At 43.0% G+C, this 16,372-nt stretch overlaps 1 protein-coding gene across 3 annotated transcripts in view; it reads left to right on the top strand.

Annotated features, from left to right (window-relative positions):
• The window catches only part of LOC126457943 (uncharacterized), a 113,450-nt gene that overhangs the window by 84,320 nt on the left and 12,758 nt on the right, over positions 1 to 16,372 (top strand). For all 3 annotated transcript variants that reach the window (XM_050094671.1, XM_050094672.1, XM_050094670.1), the window contains exons 6-8: positions 1,223 to 1,389; positions 9,022 to 9,189; positions 11,237 to 11,369. In XM_050094671.1, the coding sequence (XP_049950628.1) occupies positions 1,223 to 1,389; positions 9,022 to 9,189; positions 11,237 to 11,369 (468 nt within the window). The remainder of the gene's footprint in view (positions 1 to 1,222; positions 1,390 to 9,021; positions 9,190 to 11,236; positions 11,370 to 16,372) is intronic.

Genomic DNA, 16,372 nt, shown 5'->3' with positions numbered 1-16,372 from the left:
TTGCACTTTATAGGCCCAAATCCCTCATCCTGCACCCAATATCCACTACATTCGTCAGACACAGTAAACAGCAAATAACATTATATGGCTGAAGAGGATACATGTAATAGCTAAAAAAGTATTTCTGTTGGCATAAGATTTCTGGTGATGAACTTGTTCTTGGTGGTGTACCATCTACCATCTTACTTTATTTGACACGATGAGTTGTATCACATAACAAGGCTACTAATACTAAGAAATAAAAAAGATCAAATGTCTCAAGATGTCAGTAATGCCATCACGTTATGTCAAGATGTTTCGATTTAAACGTTTTTGAAGCTGCCGCATAAGTTGAAATGCTAGTTCCCTTCTTTTACATCCTTAACTCTGCCCATGACATATTCGCCTTTTTTGTCCCAGGATAGGAGCATTTTTGATCCGGTTATTATTATTATTATTATTACTATTATACTTCCATAATCGCGGCATCGGCGTAAATTATCTAATTCTTTCAAGCTTTATTAAATCCGAGAATCGGTGGCTGATTCCTACGTTGCTAATTACTCTCTTCTCTGCTCAGTGACAATTAGTTTTTATGAAGAACTGAAAGCGTTTCATTTTCAGTTGTTTCAATGTTGTAGTACTCATCCCAAAAACATGATCTTTGGGAATCTGGATATTTGAAGGACAACGGAAAGAACTTTCTACGTCTGTGCATGCCACAATCATGTACAAACGTATTGCTGGCTTGAATAACGAAACGTGGAGCACTTTGACGATTCTTACACCTAACCACCCGTGCCGACTTACGCCACTGATATACCGAGCAACACAAACACTCGATTTGGTCTGAATTCACAGGCTGAGGAAACACGGACAACGCGTCACAGGACAAGACTAACGACAAAGGAGATTGCTTGGCATCGGATTCCCTTTTCCCTTTGCTCCTTCCGTATCAAAGAGAACTGCAGATAAAAGATCGGCTGATCAAATTGACCAGAGGCAGCAGTCTGAGCTCGTATTGTGCCCAATAAGACCAGTTACACAGTGAAGTCTTACCCTGTAATCCTGGCGTTAGAAGCCAATTGCAGTACTGCTCTTTATCATCAAAACAGAACGCATCTGCTCATGTATTTTGCAATAAATAAATGCTAGTCTGTTTACCAGAGAGAAGTATTGCGACCAGCCACCTGGATAGGATAATACGACACCGGTATCTGATTAGTCAGCTGATCCGATACAGGTGGGAGGAAGAGCCCGGCAGATGCTTGCAATAAGCTGTCGACTCTGCCAAGTAACTGGCGGCGACTGCGTGTCGGCGTCACATCACTGTCTGCGCAGCACTCTCGTCTGTCCCCACAGAACGCGCCTTGCAGTTCGCGAAGACATCCGACAACGCGGCACTGCAAGGTACAGTCAACACACACTTATTTAAACTAGAAAATAATTATGCTATTTTAAAGGAATGTGAATAGTAACGTCACCAATCAGATGCAGGGATACCAGTCCATGTTGATATCGTTCTAAAACTTGATTTTATAATTTTAATACGTCAATTATCTGCTACAAAGACTGTTAGTATTAATGATGTTACGCCTGTTAAGATAGCAATGCATTACTCAGTTAAAGTTTTCAAGAATTTCATTTTCGCTATATGTTTCTTTTTACACGTAACATTGTGAACTTTGACGCTATGTCTATGTGCAATTGGACCAATAAAATATGTAACTTACTATGAAGATTGGGTCACTGTGTATTACCATTATATTCAGATTACAGAAATTTATTTACATCTGCAAGAAGGAAGTTTCAATGAAAGATTTTAGTGCTACAATTTCATGTTTATTAACACGTTCGGTTTTCTGTGTCTCATAAATATTTTTATGAGTTACTATGTATTCCCCCAGAAACACTCGTGTTCTGTGTTTACTGTTGCTATAGACAGTGGCCGAGCGGTTCTAGGCGCTACAGTCTGGAACCGCGCGATCGCTACGGTCGCAGGTTCGAATCCTGCCTCGGGCATGGATGTGTTAGTAAGGTTAGTTAGGCTTAAGTAGTTCTAAGTTCTAGGGGACTGATGACCTCCGAAGTTAAGTCCCATAGTGCTCGGAGCCATTTGAACATTTTGCTAAAGACAGTCTGCTATACTCGTCACTAAATACACTTTGCAGCACAGAACCAAGAAGATATCCACAATTTACTGTCAACTCTCTGCGCTCTACTTTCGTAGTGTTATCGAATACTGAACTATATTCTGTGTCGGCTATGGACAGTGATTTGTCGATATACGCGGGCTACTTAGAAAGTAAGTTCCGATCGGTAGCGGAATGGACTCCACAATGAAAGTAAAAAAACTATTTCGTTTGCAACAATTAGATACACCTTGCAGCTACAACTCTACATAGTCAGCCGGCCGGGTGGTTCTAGGTGCTTCAGTATGGAACCGCGCGACCGCAACAGTCGCAGGGTCGAATCCTGCCTCGGGTATGGATGTGTGTCATGTCCCTAGGTTAGTTAGGTTTAAATAGTTCTAAGTTCTAGGGGACTGATGACCTCAAATGTTAAGTCCCATAGTGCTCAGAGACATTTTAACCATTTGAATCTACATAGTCGCCGCTACTACTGAGACATTTGTCGTAGTATTGTACTAACTTTTAAACACTCTCCACATAGAGCATAGCCGTTTGTGCCTTCTACCAATTCACTACGCTGATCTGTAGCTTGATGTGTGTGCCAAAATGTTCTCCTCATAGCCAGCGGTTCTTGTGAACTGAGGTGAAACTTGCAAAGTCCAGGCTGTGTGTTTGGGGATGAAACACTTTCCGCCGAAAACGCTACAGGAGCGTCCTTGTTGCCCATGCAGTGTGCGGCCAAGAATTGTCGTGAAGAAGGAAATGCATGACACTTAGATTGTGTGGGTTGCGTGACATCAGGCGAAATCTATCGCAGCCACTCACACATGGCGGGACACTTTATTTCTGGTGACTTTAAGTGCTCACTGTGCGCTCAGAACTGAAAAAGCGCGGCGTGAGGTGAAGCGATAGATGGGTATACTGGAGACATTGCCCAACAAATCTGTGCAAATATTCATCGGATTTTCACTGCACTTTCCATTTAGCGAGCGATCGGGCCCTACTTTCCGAATAACCCTCTTACTTGCTACATCTATACCTACGCTTAGCAACGGACCTTAAAGACAGGTCTGTGCATACTGTAGCTAGTTTATGACAACTGTCTGTCGGGGTAACCTTGTATGGTGTGTAATGATTAAACGGCGGTTAAAGGATTGCGTACATGAGAATGGGCGTAAACGAAGCAAGTGACCAAACTCAGGAGAATTTAAGACTGTTATTTATTGAACACCTCAACTTTAAAGTGCTCTTCGCTTCCATCAACCTGTCAGTACCTACATCATCCAATACTGTCATGTCGTTACGTTTTGTACTGCTTACATTATTTTCGTCTAAGAGGACACCCATTTAAGAATTTCAGGTGTAACGTCACATATGAATTTTTTCCTCCAGTTTCTATGTTACGTTAACGGTTTAACCTTGCTGTTGATTCTTACTTTGCATGACGGCGTATTTTCCGAAACAACATTAATACTGATTTCAGCTCCTAAAACATTGAACTGCATAAAATACATTCTCAGTGTGAACTGGACGATAAATAATAAACATTCCGTCCAAATTTCATGTTGCTAACACCAGCGATGTAAGCTGCGCTTTGTTACATCAGCCAACGGGTTTGCCCTTTATACAGCCATCAAAAAAAGTTATGCATCACCTCGGTTCCGAGAGTTCCGGAACCTATACATAAACATCATTTCCGACCTTTTTATTGCTCATGAAAACCACACATAGCATGTTGCATATTGCACCATCATACAGCGAGACCTTCAGAGGTGATGGTCCAGACTGCTGTACACACAGGTACCTCTAATACCCAGTAGCTCGTCCTCTTGCACTGATGCATGCCTGTATTTGTCGTCGCATACTATCCGTAAGTTCAGCAAGGGACTGTTGGTCCAGATTGTCCCACTGGCGATTCGGCGTAAATCCTTCAGAATGGTCGGTGGGTCACATTGTCCATAAACAACTCTTTTCAAATCATCCCAGCCATGTTCGATAGGTTTCATGTCTGGAGAACATGCTAGCCACTCTAGTCGAGCAATGTCGTTGTCCTGAAGGAAGTCATTCACAAGATGTGCACGACGAGGGCGTCAACTGTCGTCCATGAAGACGATTGCCTCGCCAATATGCGGCCGATATGGTTGCACTGTCGGTCGGAGGGTGGCATTAACGTCTATCGCACAGCCGTTTCGGCGCCTTCCAAGACCACCAGCGGCGTAGGTCCGCCCACATAATGCCACCTCAAAACATCAGGGAATCTCCACGTTGCTACACTCGCCGGACAGTGTGTCTAAGGTGTCGAGCCTGACCGGGTTGCCTCCAGACACGCCTCCGACGATTGTCTGATTGAGGGCATATGCAACACTCATCGGTGAAGAGAACGTAATGCCTATCCTAAGCGGTCCATTCGGAATATTGTTGGGCCCATCTGTACCGCGCTGCATGGTGTCATGGTTGCAAAGATGAACCTCGCCATGGACGTCGGGTGCGAATTTGAGTATCATGCAGCCTATTGAGACCAGTTTGAGTCGTAACACGACGTCCTGTGGCTGCACGAAGAGTATTATGTAACATGATGGCGTTGCTGTCAGGGTTCCTCGGAGCCATAATACGTAGGTAGAGGTCATACACTGCACCATCCTTTGGCGGCTTGAGCGAGGCAGGTCATCGACAGTTGCTGTCTCTCTGTATCTCCTCCACGTCCGAACAACAACAGTTTGGTTCACTCCGAGACGCCAGAGGGTGGCCGAGCGGTTCTAGGCGCTACAGTCTGGAACCGCGCGACCGCTACAGTCGCAGGTTCGAATCCTGCCTCGGGCATGGATGGGTGTGATGTCCTTAGGTCAGTTAGGTTTAAGTAGTTCTAAGTTCTGTAGGACTGATGACCTGAGAAGTTAAGTCCCATAGTGCTCAGAACCATTTGAACCATTTTTGAACCGAGACGCCTGGACACTTTTTGTGAGAGCCCTTCCTGGCACGAAGTAAATGCGGACGCGACCGAACCGCCGTATTGACCGTCTATGGCATGGTTGAACAACAGACAACACGAGCAGTGTACCTCCTCCCTGGTGGAACGACTGGAATTGATCAGCTGTCGCCCCAGCCCCCCCCCCCCCCCCCCGCCACCTTCGTCTAATAGGTGCTGCTCAAGCATGGTTGTTTACATCTTTGGGCGCGTTTAGTGATTTCTCTGTACAGTCCAAGGGACGTCTTTGATACAATAACCAGATTCAACGTATATCTTCAGGAGTACTGGGAACTGGGGTGATGCAAAAAAATGGCTCTGAGCACTATGGGACTTAACTGCTGAGGTCATCAGTCCGCTAGAACTTAGAACCCCTTAAACCTAACTAACCTAAGGACAACACACACATCCATGCCCGAGGCAGGATTCGAACCTGCGACCGTAGCGGTCGCGCGGTTCCAGACTGTAGCGTCCAGAACCGCTCGGCCACACCGGCCGGCTGGGGTGATGCAAAACTTTTTTTGATGTTTGTATATGTCACCACTCTGGTTGTTCCGTTTGCACGCTCATGCACTATTTAAATCTGAAGCAGCGTTTAAGGCAAAAAATTGCTTTTCTGGTATAAAATGAAACACTTTTGAAATCTGTTATAATGGAATTTTTAATACTGTTAACACTGCAATACCTGTACATCTACTTCCACCTCATAATACCTCTTGAATCTATCTGGTACTTCGGCTTCAGCGAATCTTGTATTTTGTACTGTCAGGCCAGGTACACAGAAAATTTCGGTTTCATCTCACAATTTGATTTCTGCACGTATGTTTCACATATTGTTGATCAGCTTATGAAAGGAAAAATATATTCTTGGATTTAAGTGTTTTTGGAAGAGCACTAGGATTGTGTTCCTTGTCTGACCACAAATATCTTCACAATATCTCCGTTTTTCTGTAGCCAGATGTACCAGTTACAAGTATTTACGAACTAGTGATGACTTCGTGACAAGGACGGGTGGCCTTCTGTGCCCTACTGTCAGTGTGCCACTTAATGCTGTTCGGCATCATCGTCCCAGAACTGTTTACGATGAGCCCACTTAACATGAAAAACAAAGAGCTCGTAGTCAAATGAGGCAGCTGATGGCACGTTCTGTTTACGCGTTGCTTAATTAGCTGGAAAACAGCTGGTCTGGGGCGGCAGTCGGATAACCAGAACGTTATGTTAATCGGCTTACACATCGTTAATCGACTTCAAACACTACCTCTGTCAACTGCTAGCGATTCTGACGGCAGAATTTATCCAGCTCGGTTTAAAACACTATCGGGCAGACAAATGTCAATTGAGAAGGTAGCATAATGTATCTAAAACCGGATGGCTTTTCTAGCGTAGCGGTGAAGAGTTATACACACAAATATTCATTGCTAATCAGTCTATATGTTGGAAAGGCCGTATCGAAGTCCGTACCGTTCACATACTGACAGAAAAGAGTGGTGAGGAATTTGGGTTTATAATATGTATAAATTCTCATCGGAATATCATGAACGCAAAGCAGGTAGGTGAAGAATAATCTGTAACGAATGATGAGAAGACAATAAATTCTGACTTACTCAAATACACTGCCGGCAAAAGTTTAGTGCACATGAAAAGATGACGTCGATTTTGGTACTTTAGCGGTATACGCCACCCGGGGGTAGTAGATGTATTGATAATTGTTTCAAAGTCGTCAACCAACAGATAAAGTAGTGCCGTAGCTACCAGAGTGTCGTCTGTGTCTAGCCTATAATAGGGAATTCTCACAACCAGAAGGCTTAGTGTGTATGAAGTAGGCAGGTCACCATGCCACGGAGACACACTCGTGCTTTCTGCAGCCAACTGAACGAGTTTGAAAGGGGTCGAACGGCGGTCTTCCGAGTGGCGAGATAGTCCTTTCGAAGAACTGCCACACAAGTTGGACGTGTTCGAGCCATACAGCACAGATGCCCACCAGGATTGTCATAAGGGCAGCAGTACAGCAATGTACATCAGAGGTAAGAGAGTTCAAGACATGTCAATACGAACTGTTGCGAACTGGTTATTAGCAGTGAGATTACGGGCACGGACACCTCTAATCTGTCTTGCACACCCGCCACAGCATTAACGCGCACAACTGCACTGGTGCCATGAGAATCTCTTGGAAATAAAATGCGCGCCGTGGTCTTCAGCGATGACTCTTCCTGAAAGCAATTGACGGTCGTATGCGCGTACAACGTCGACTTGGTGAGCCCTGTCTCGTAGAGTGCATTCGTCCATGATACACTGGCAATAAATTACTATTCTGGTTCACCTTTCGAGTTTCTTATAGGGGCGCTAATCAACGCTCAGTACGTGCAGAATGTTTTTATAACCACTCTTGCAACAGGGTCCGCAGCTCGTGGTCGTGCGGTAGCGTTCGAGCTTCCCGTGCCCGGGTTCCCGGGTTCGATTACCGGCGGGGTCAGGTATTTTCTCTGCCTCGTTATGACTGTGTGTTGTGTGACGTCCTTAGGTTAGTTAGGTTTAAGTAGTTCTAAGTTCTAGGGGACTGATGACCAAAGATGTTAAGTGCCATAGTGCTCAGAGCCATTTGAACCATCTTGCAACAGGAAGGTGATGTGTTGCTCCAGAAGGATAATGCACATCCACACGTTGCCCGTGAAACTCAACGTTGACTGGAAGACGTTCAGCATCTTTCCTAGCTACCACGATCTCCACACTTGTTTCCAGTCGATATGTGTGGGATGTGATGGTTCTAAGCACTATGGGACTTAACTTCTGAGGTCATCAGTCCCCTAGAACTTAGAACTACTTAAACCTAACTAACCTAAGGACATCACACCCACCCATGCCCGAGGCAGGATTCGAACCTGCGACCGTAGTGGTCGCGCGGTTCCAAATTGTAGCTCCTAGAACCGCGCGGCCACCTCGGCCGGAGTGGAGGCTACACCACGTACTAATATGAGTGTTTCAACATGGGTGGAAACCTCATTCCTCAGAAACACTGGCGCTATCTGTAAATGTAATCATTTCATTTACTCCATATGTACTGTTGCAACAATAAATCTGGAATGAATTGGTAAAATCCAAAATTGTATGAACTGGGAGAAAAATCAGGTCTCACAATTGTGATTTAGCTGGAATAATAAAAAATGACTGGTAAACGAGGCAAACGGATATTCTTCTTGCTGAAAAATTTCGATCAACGGAAAGTAAACATCACATTATATTGACGAGGCGATGTATATGTTTATGAATGAAATATATTAGATGTGATAGTTATTGCCGACTTATTTTTGCTAGAATAAATTCTCTAGTTAAATACTCTCAGATAGCTTATGTTAGCTTTTCCTTACAAGAACCTCTTCACATGTAAGAAGAGTTTCAACGGCAATAAAAACCGACATCTCATTAACAACAATAATAACACTAAAAGTGTTAATCATAAACACGATAAAATAACATGGTAATAGCTGTCCGCCTACCGATATCAAAACAGTTAACTCTTGCCAACTATAAAGACACATCGGTAGCCCTTGTAGTTGCAGGAATAGAACACGTGGACCTAGTGGAGTAGGTGTTGAAACAATGATAGTAGAAAAAGATGACTATGGAATAGAAAAATCGCTGATAGAGAAGACGAAGGAATAAAACCGAATATGAGCAGACATGAAAAAATGGGAAGGTCGCATGTGACAAAACGGTAGTATCACACAATTTTTTCAGTTCAAAGTTATTTTGCCTTTTGGTGTTAATGGATGACGTGCCCTATTTCGTCATTATTTTTGTGTTTCTTTGTTAGCTATGTTATACCGATTGCGTCCAAGAACGTGTATGTATCTGCGGGTTGTTCATATCAAAGACCCCAACGCTTTCAGTCATAGTGTTTGAAGTCGTATCCTGTTACCTCGTTGACACTGATAACTTGTCTTTTAGAGACGGCCAAAAATGAAGTCTGTAGCGTTGGCGCTGGTGCTGCCGCTCTTTAGTCTCGTCGCTGGTAGCTTTGACCTGCCAGATCTCTGCCAGTCACCGGGCCTCGAGAGCAAGTTCAGCTTCTCGCTCAAGAGCGAGCGCAACGACACCGGGCCATGGATCTCCACGGTGAGTGCGTCTGTCTCTCTGTCCGTCTGTCTCTGCCTCCCGCTCTCTGTCTGTCTCTCTCTCTCTCAGTATCAACATCACTATTCCCGAATTCCACACTTAAGTGCCTGGCAGAGTTTCCAATCGAACCACCTTCAGACTGTTATTCTACCGTTCACTCTCGAACAGCGAGCGGGAAAAACGAACACTTAAGTATTTCCATGAGAGCTCAGGTTCCTGTTAATTTATTACGTAAGTGTGTGACAAAATATTATCGCCTTCGGAGGAGAAAGTTAGTGATTGGAATTTGGTGAAAAGATCTCGCCGCAACGATAAACGTCTTTATTTTAATGACTGTCAAACCAATTCACTTTTCATATCTATGGCATTTTGACTCGTTATTTCGTGACACTAAAAAATGACAGTCCCTTCCTTCCCCTTCGGTCTGATGATGATCCCATACCGCGAAGCAGTACCCCTGAACAGAACGGACAATCATAGTCTAGGCAGTCTCTCTCATCTGTTGCATGTTCCAGGTGTACTGCTGATAAAACACAGTCCCTGGTTTGCCTTCCCCACAACATTATCTACATTATTCTTCCAACATAGTCAGCACGGATTGAAACAATTTCGTTTTCGTAATTGTAATCCTTAGGTATTCACTTGAACTGATAGCCTTTAGACTTACGTGGCACATCCTGTAATATATCCTGAATTTAACTGATTATTTTAATACTTATGTGGTTAACCTCACATAGTTAGTTATTTAGAGTCAATTACCACTTTTCGCACCAAACATATATCTTGTGTAAATAATTTTACAGTTGGTGTTTATCTTATTATGACTTTAATAGACGGTAAACAAGAGCGTCACTGTAAACAATCTAAGAGCGCTGCTAGTATTGTCTCCTAAACCGTTTATATAGGTTAGGAGCGGCATATGGTGTATAGCACTTCCTTGGGAACGCCAAACGTCACTTACGTTTTACTCGATGACTTCCCGTCGATTTCTACGAACTGTGATCTTTCTGACAGAGAATATTCAGTCAGTCGCACAACTGAGACGATACTCCATACGCACGGAATTTGATTAGAAGTCACTTGTGAGGAACGCTGTCAGACACCTTCTGGAAATCTAGAAATACGGAATCAATTTCAGATCCCTTGTTGACAGCGACCAAAAGGTTGGTATTGTTCACAAGAACGAAATTGTTTGAATAATTGCTAACTTTGTTTCAATAGATCACTTTCTTCGAGGTAATTCATAATTTTCCAACACAGTGTATGTTCCAAAAATCTACTCGATGTCGACGTCAGTGTGATGGGTCTTAATTCAGCGGATTACACCTATTTCCTTTTTTCAGTACCGATGTGACCTGAACAACTTTCCAATCTTTAATCGAACGAGCAGTTGTATTTGATTGATAAAGGTGTAGAGCTATTATGTCAGCACATCCTATAAGGAACATAAATGGTATAGCATCTGGAGCGGAAGACTTGGCTTTACTAAGATGTTTAAGTTAGTTGCTTCATGGTACCGAACATATCTAGTTCTAACTTTCTCAAGTTTACATTTGTTCTCTACACGCTCTTCCTCTCTCTCTCTCTCTGTCTCCGTCTCTAAAACGCGCGCGCGCACACACACACACATGTAATAGACGTTCTCAGGCACTGGAATTGGACTGAGAACCATTGCTTGACGGAGACTATTAGCTTGACTTGAACGAGCAGTCGTGACTTTGGAATCATTTACACGTTTCTAGAACATATAGGTTCAAAGTACCTTACAGAAATTGGTATCTTTGGAAACCACCGGCACTCAACGCCAGTTACCAAGCAAATTCTATTATGAAACTTCCTGGCAGATTAAAACTGTGTGCCCGACCGAGACTCGAACTCGGGACCTTTGCCTTTCGCGGGCAAGTGCTCTACCAGTTGAGCTACCGAAGCACCCTCGGTCGGAGGATCGTGTGGGTATTGTTAGCTTCATTGTGCCAGATTACAGATTGTCTGCAGCAGACGGTGATGACCTGGGCGTCGTGACTGTGTAGCTGTGCTGCCTCGGCAGGTGAGTGGGGAGCGGTCTACGCCGGGCGGCGTGGCCGGCACCGACTCCTGTCCCTGGGAAGTGCGCGTCGGCCACGAGGTCACCACCTGCCCGCTGCGGAGCCGCGGCGTGCGCCTCGCTGCCACCATCGAGAGTGAGTACTGCCAACGGCAAATAGGCCTCATTTGGCACAACCAGGGGTGTTTAACTTAGCCTTAGTGCTGTGCTAAGTGCAAATCATACGTTGTAGATACTTACGATGGGTTCAACATCAGTTAGAAGGAGCACTTTTCCATACTTGTATACCTTTTTGTACGCAGTATGCTGTTTCCTTAATGGTATGAGCATATTTTTGGGATACAGTTAAAGCTATCGCCAGTATTTTGCAAAAATTTAACGGCAAGCAACGAAACAGTCCTTCATGCATGCCTACGGGGTTTCAGTGTCCTGACATTCAATCTAATGACGACTCTAGGCAGGCAACAGCTCCGAATTGCTAGTTTTTCTCGTTCTTTGTGCAAACATCGCAAGGCGTCGAGCATGAGGCATGCAATGTGTATACGCAGTGAGCTTACTTCTAAAATTTCTCTGGAAATTCACAAATTCAATCAAAGTACAAACTTAAGATCTGCTAAGCGCTACCTTCATTTCGTCTGTTTACGTTGAATTCTATCAATTTCAATGTGAAACAAATTATAAGAAAAACACAGGATCTGTTTGTGCTTTCGTAGAATATGGTCGAACTCAGATATTATTCTTCTGAAAAGGGGGGGGGGGCGGGCGTTACCTGTTAAGAATGTAAGTATAGAGTTCCACTGTAAGAATTGGAATATTTTCTAAAGTTTGGTGTGAAATGGATGAAATTCAAATTGATACCACAGTTAATTAGTGAGCTGCGTTCTGAAGGTAGATGGGTCATTCCATGTCAGTTCAACCAGGGGCTCCAGTTCATAGTCTCAGATTTGACTGAAATTCAGTACACTAATTCTACCATGTGTGGAACATTCGTGTACAAAGTATTAGTTTCCCCTGCCAATTAGTTCCAGAATTACGACTTGTGAAAGAAGGTGGCATGACCCTGAAATTGCAACCCGCATGTGGCAATCTATCTTCAGGTCAAACTTCAAGTCTTAATAACTTTGAAACTATTCCACACAGTCCAATGAAATTTTTACAACCCAGTAACATCCGTTTAGAGAACACCACTCCATGAATCAAAACACTAGCAACATACTTCTGAGGAAAAATAAAAAATTCCAAAATGTGATTAAAAAATGTAATACGTTAAAAGGTACATTTTGCAGGTGCCCTCTATGTCAAATATAATTCACTCAAAAGGGGTATAAATTTTTTGTGGTAAACTTAATGTGGCCTAAACACATATAGAACTCATCATGCCCATATCAGTCACAAATCAGTCACAAAAATGCAAAAATTTAAAAAAATACCTGAAAAACATGGATTTTCAAAGTGTGGTAGCACAAAAGGGACAAGACAAGTTGTATCCAAGCCAAATTTCACACACTGCATAAGTAGACCATAATGATATATATCTCAAAATTTCAGCCTGTTATTGCAAGACATTTGTATCAAATGGAAGTTGACAAATGTTTTTCGTGATGTGGCCATTGTTCCACAACACAATTTTGTAAAAACATATCGTAAACTGCTCTGCCTCTTGTTATCCTCTCCCACAAATTTTTAATCACTAAACAACAACATATAGACAGATTAACACAATCTATCATTAATGTTTACTGCACCTTAACAGCTAAAAACCAGTCGATTGTGCTTCGAACAGAAGTTCTCCCACACTTTAGCTACTGTACTCTGTACATTGAGTGGTAAATTGTACTGTCTCCCTGACACTGTGGTAGGAACTGGAACTGTCATAAGAATATGTTCAAAAGGAATCGAACACCCGTATGCCAAACGTGGCCAATGAAATGATCTTGCTGGTCCTGCTGGTGCCACGATGTTCACAAATAACATCACCTTCTGCTTCACAGCACTCTGCAACACATCCTAAGTACCATTTGTCATCATAAACAGAAATAACATTGTCAGAGTCCGCTGGAGACAAATGATGATGGATCCTTGTGCCTGCAACAGTTTTAACGTGTTCTAGTCTGCTTTTTAGCAACTCTTCGACTGATTTCACCTCATCTTTCGAAACATAGAATGATAGTATAACAGAGATATTTTTCTGGACCCAGGTAAATAATTGAAGAGGTGTTAAAATTGGCTAAGTGCTGAAAATCGATACTACTGCCGTATAAAATTGGTTTGTGGAGCACTGAATGTGGGCGCCCAAGGCGAACAGTTCGTTGTGTCTCCAGTCCAACAGTAAACTTTCTACTACAGTCCACAGTGAAACTCTCAGTGCTCGAACTGTTTGAACATTTAACGTCCATATTTCACTTCCTATTGTTAGTGATAACAGTTTACGGTGGTTGCAGACTTTCTTTTTACCAGTCATATATGCGAAAAATAGGTATTCCGAATTATTTCTGATGGCCTTAGATCCTTTTTTTTCCATTGAAAACTGTAAATTTTTCACTGTACCAATATCAAAATTTATATCCTTATACCGTTTTAGGAGCTGTCACTGTTACTTGAAAAGATACATGATGAATAACGACTGAAGGGCAAATCAGTTCTTGTGGCTAGAGAAATAGCTGCTGACAATTTCATACTTTTATTTTGACTTAGATGACACTGATTTTAAGTGCATCTGTAAATACTGGAAATTTTGGAATATACGGTTTAGTACACATAACATTTGAAGAGAAGCAAGACACTTTTTGCACATATTATGAGCTAACAGCGGTAAAAAAATAGTATACTTAAACATCTACGCAAATAAATGTAAGTACAATCAAAAATGTCAACACAAATCACGATACTGAAACCTGCTACCGGGGGTTATCAGAAGAATGTGATTATACCAAAACACATTTATTGATACATAATACATAGTTCTCCGTAGGTATGAAAAACACAGTTTCTTCGTTGTACACGAAATTCAAGTATCCTTCTAGATTTTTATGTTTTCCTCTGCTGTACAATTTATAATCGTGTCACACGCCTCTTGACTTGATCTGCAAGTACTATTGACACTTTTCGTCACAAGAAAAAATAGTTGGACATTGGGATCACATCCAAGAAAAGCTCATTTTTAAAAGCTAAGCAAATTACACCTGTAACAACTCCTGAGTAGAAAAATTCGATAAATTTTGCCTTTAAGGTCCTATATTACTTCTTGGATGTATGAATGTAATGATGAGTAGTCATTTATAAGGTAGCCTTTTAATAGCCACAAACGTCATTGTAAAATAGACAGTGCTGTAGGATAAAAGGGTAAAGTTGCACACCTGCACGATCGGACAAATTCTTTAAACTATTTACCTTAAGATTAAATCGACGCGCAAAAGAACTGAAGTGGCATAAAAACGTACGAGTACTAAACGTACTATTAACCTAAAATATTCAATGTAAGTCATACATTTTTGAGTTATGTTGTTAATTACTCATGATACTACGAAGCACTTTGTTCCTGTTAATATTATCGCAATATGGAACATTTATGCCATACCAGAATCAAACATTATTTGCATTTTAATAATCTTCACTTATTACATTCTGTATAAAATAATTTCCAATAAATATTAGATTTTTGTTTAAAAGCTACACCTACCGCATATATACTTGTTAGTTTTCAAGTAAAAATAGCGTATTCTTTGACATGTAGGTGTCTCCTTCGTAAAAGTTTTTCTTCTGATTACTCTAGAAATTATTTAAACTCATACCAATAAATGTTACACTTAACGTAACGGATAAAATATTACACTACTCTTTGTTGGAAGTGAAACATCAATACCGAGAGATGTGATCAGAATGAAATTTATTTCACCGACTACGGACGTGACATTACGCAAATGAATAGTATGAATGGTCTGGACATACAATGTGACTGCGGAAATCCAGTACTGAGCAGCGCCACCATGTGCTGCAATCAGAGCTGCCTGACGCCGTGGCATGGAGACAAAGAGTGCCTAAATGTGCTGCTACGCGGTTTGTAGGCGCGTACACAAAACATCAACTCCCACTGCAGGAGGACCTCAACAAACAAGTTGTCGACCGACCATAGCCCACACAAGTTCGATGGGCGTCATGTCATGCGAACGGGTAGGCCATGGAAGCAGTGGTACCTGTCGTTCTTCGATGAGGGCTTGCATATTCCTCGCCAAATGCGACTGGGCGTTGTCCTATTGAAATATGGCATGTGGAACGGCCAGCAGGAAGGGCAATACCTCGGGCTATGAAACCTCCATTATGCCGAGGTAGCTGTTCAGTTTCTCCTCAAGACGTAGGAGGCGAGATCGCGTGTTACAGGCAATGGCGCCCCAAACTATCAGACTTGGCGTTTGTCTGCTATGCCGCACAGCAATACAGTCTACTTGACTGCGTGCGGCGTCGAACGCGCATGTGGCCAACTCTGTTGGACAAGTTGAACCGGGAGTCCTCCGAAAATACATTTTGCCACTCAGCACGCCAGTGCTGGCGCTCAAGAGTCCATTGCGGTCTGTGGCGTTCGTGGGTTCAGGCCAGCAGAAGTCGACGCAGTGGCATGTATACCACCAGTCCAGCCCGCAGATACGTCCACATCCGTTGCAATACACCAACTTCACGCCAGCTCTGCGCGCGAAGCTGTTCTCTCCGTTACGGCCAAGCGGACAAGATGGCGGTCACCTCGCGCTGTGGCCATATTGTGTCGTCCGGTACCCTGTCGGCGCTGTGCACGACGTTCTTCTCTGCACTAGTTCCACTTACGCCTCAATGCTGAAGCAGTGTGCCCTGTACGCGATGCAATGTCACGGAATGACAGACTCGCCCCCCGGAGGCCAACTATTCTGCCTCATTCGAACACAATCAAATGTCGATATCGGCTAGGCGTAGCGGCACTTGGTTACACGTTTCCATATCCTACAACGACCATCTGAGTGTTTCGTAACACAGTCCTGTCTCGTCAGGAATATGCAAGCCTTCTTGGAAGAACGACGGGTACCACTGCTTCCCCGGCCTGCCCGTTCGCCTCATATGTCATTGTGATCACATCTCTCGGTATTGGTGTTTCACTTCCTACGTAAATTTTCC

The sequence above is a fragment of the Schistocerca serialis genome, chromosome 2, assembly GCF_023864345.2.
Source record: "Schistocerca serialis cubense isolate TAMUIC-IGC-003099 chromosome 2, iqSchSeri2.2, whole genome shotgun sequence".
NCBI lineage: Eukaryota > Metazoa > Arthropoda > Insecta > Orthoptera > Acrididae > Schistocerca > Schistocerca serialis.
This window is presented reverse-complemented; position numbering and strand designations above follow the sequence as displayed.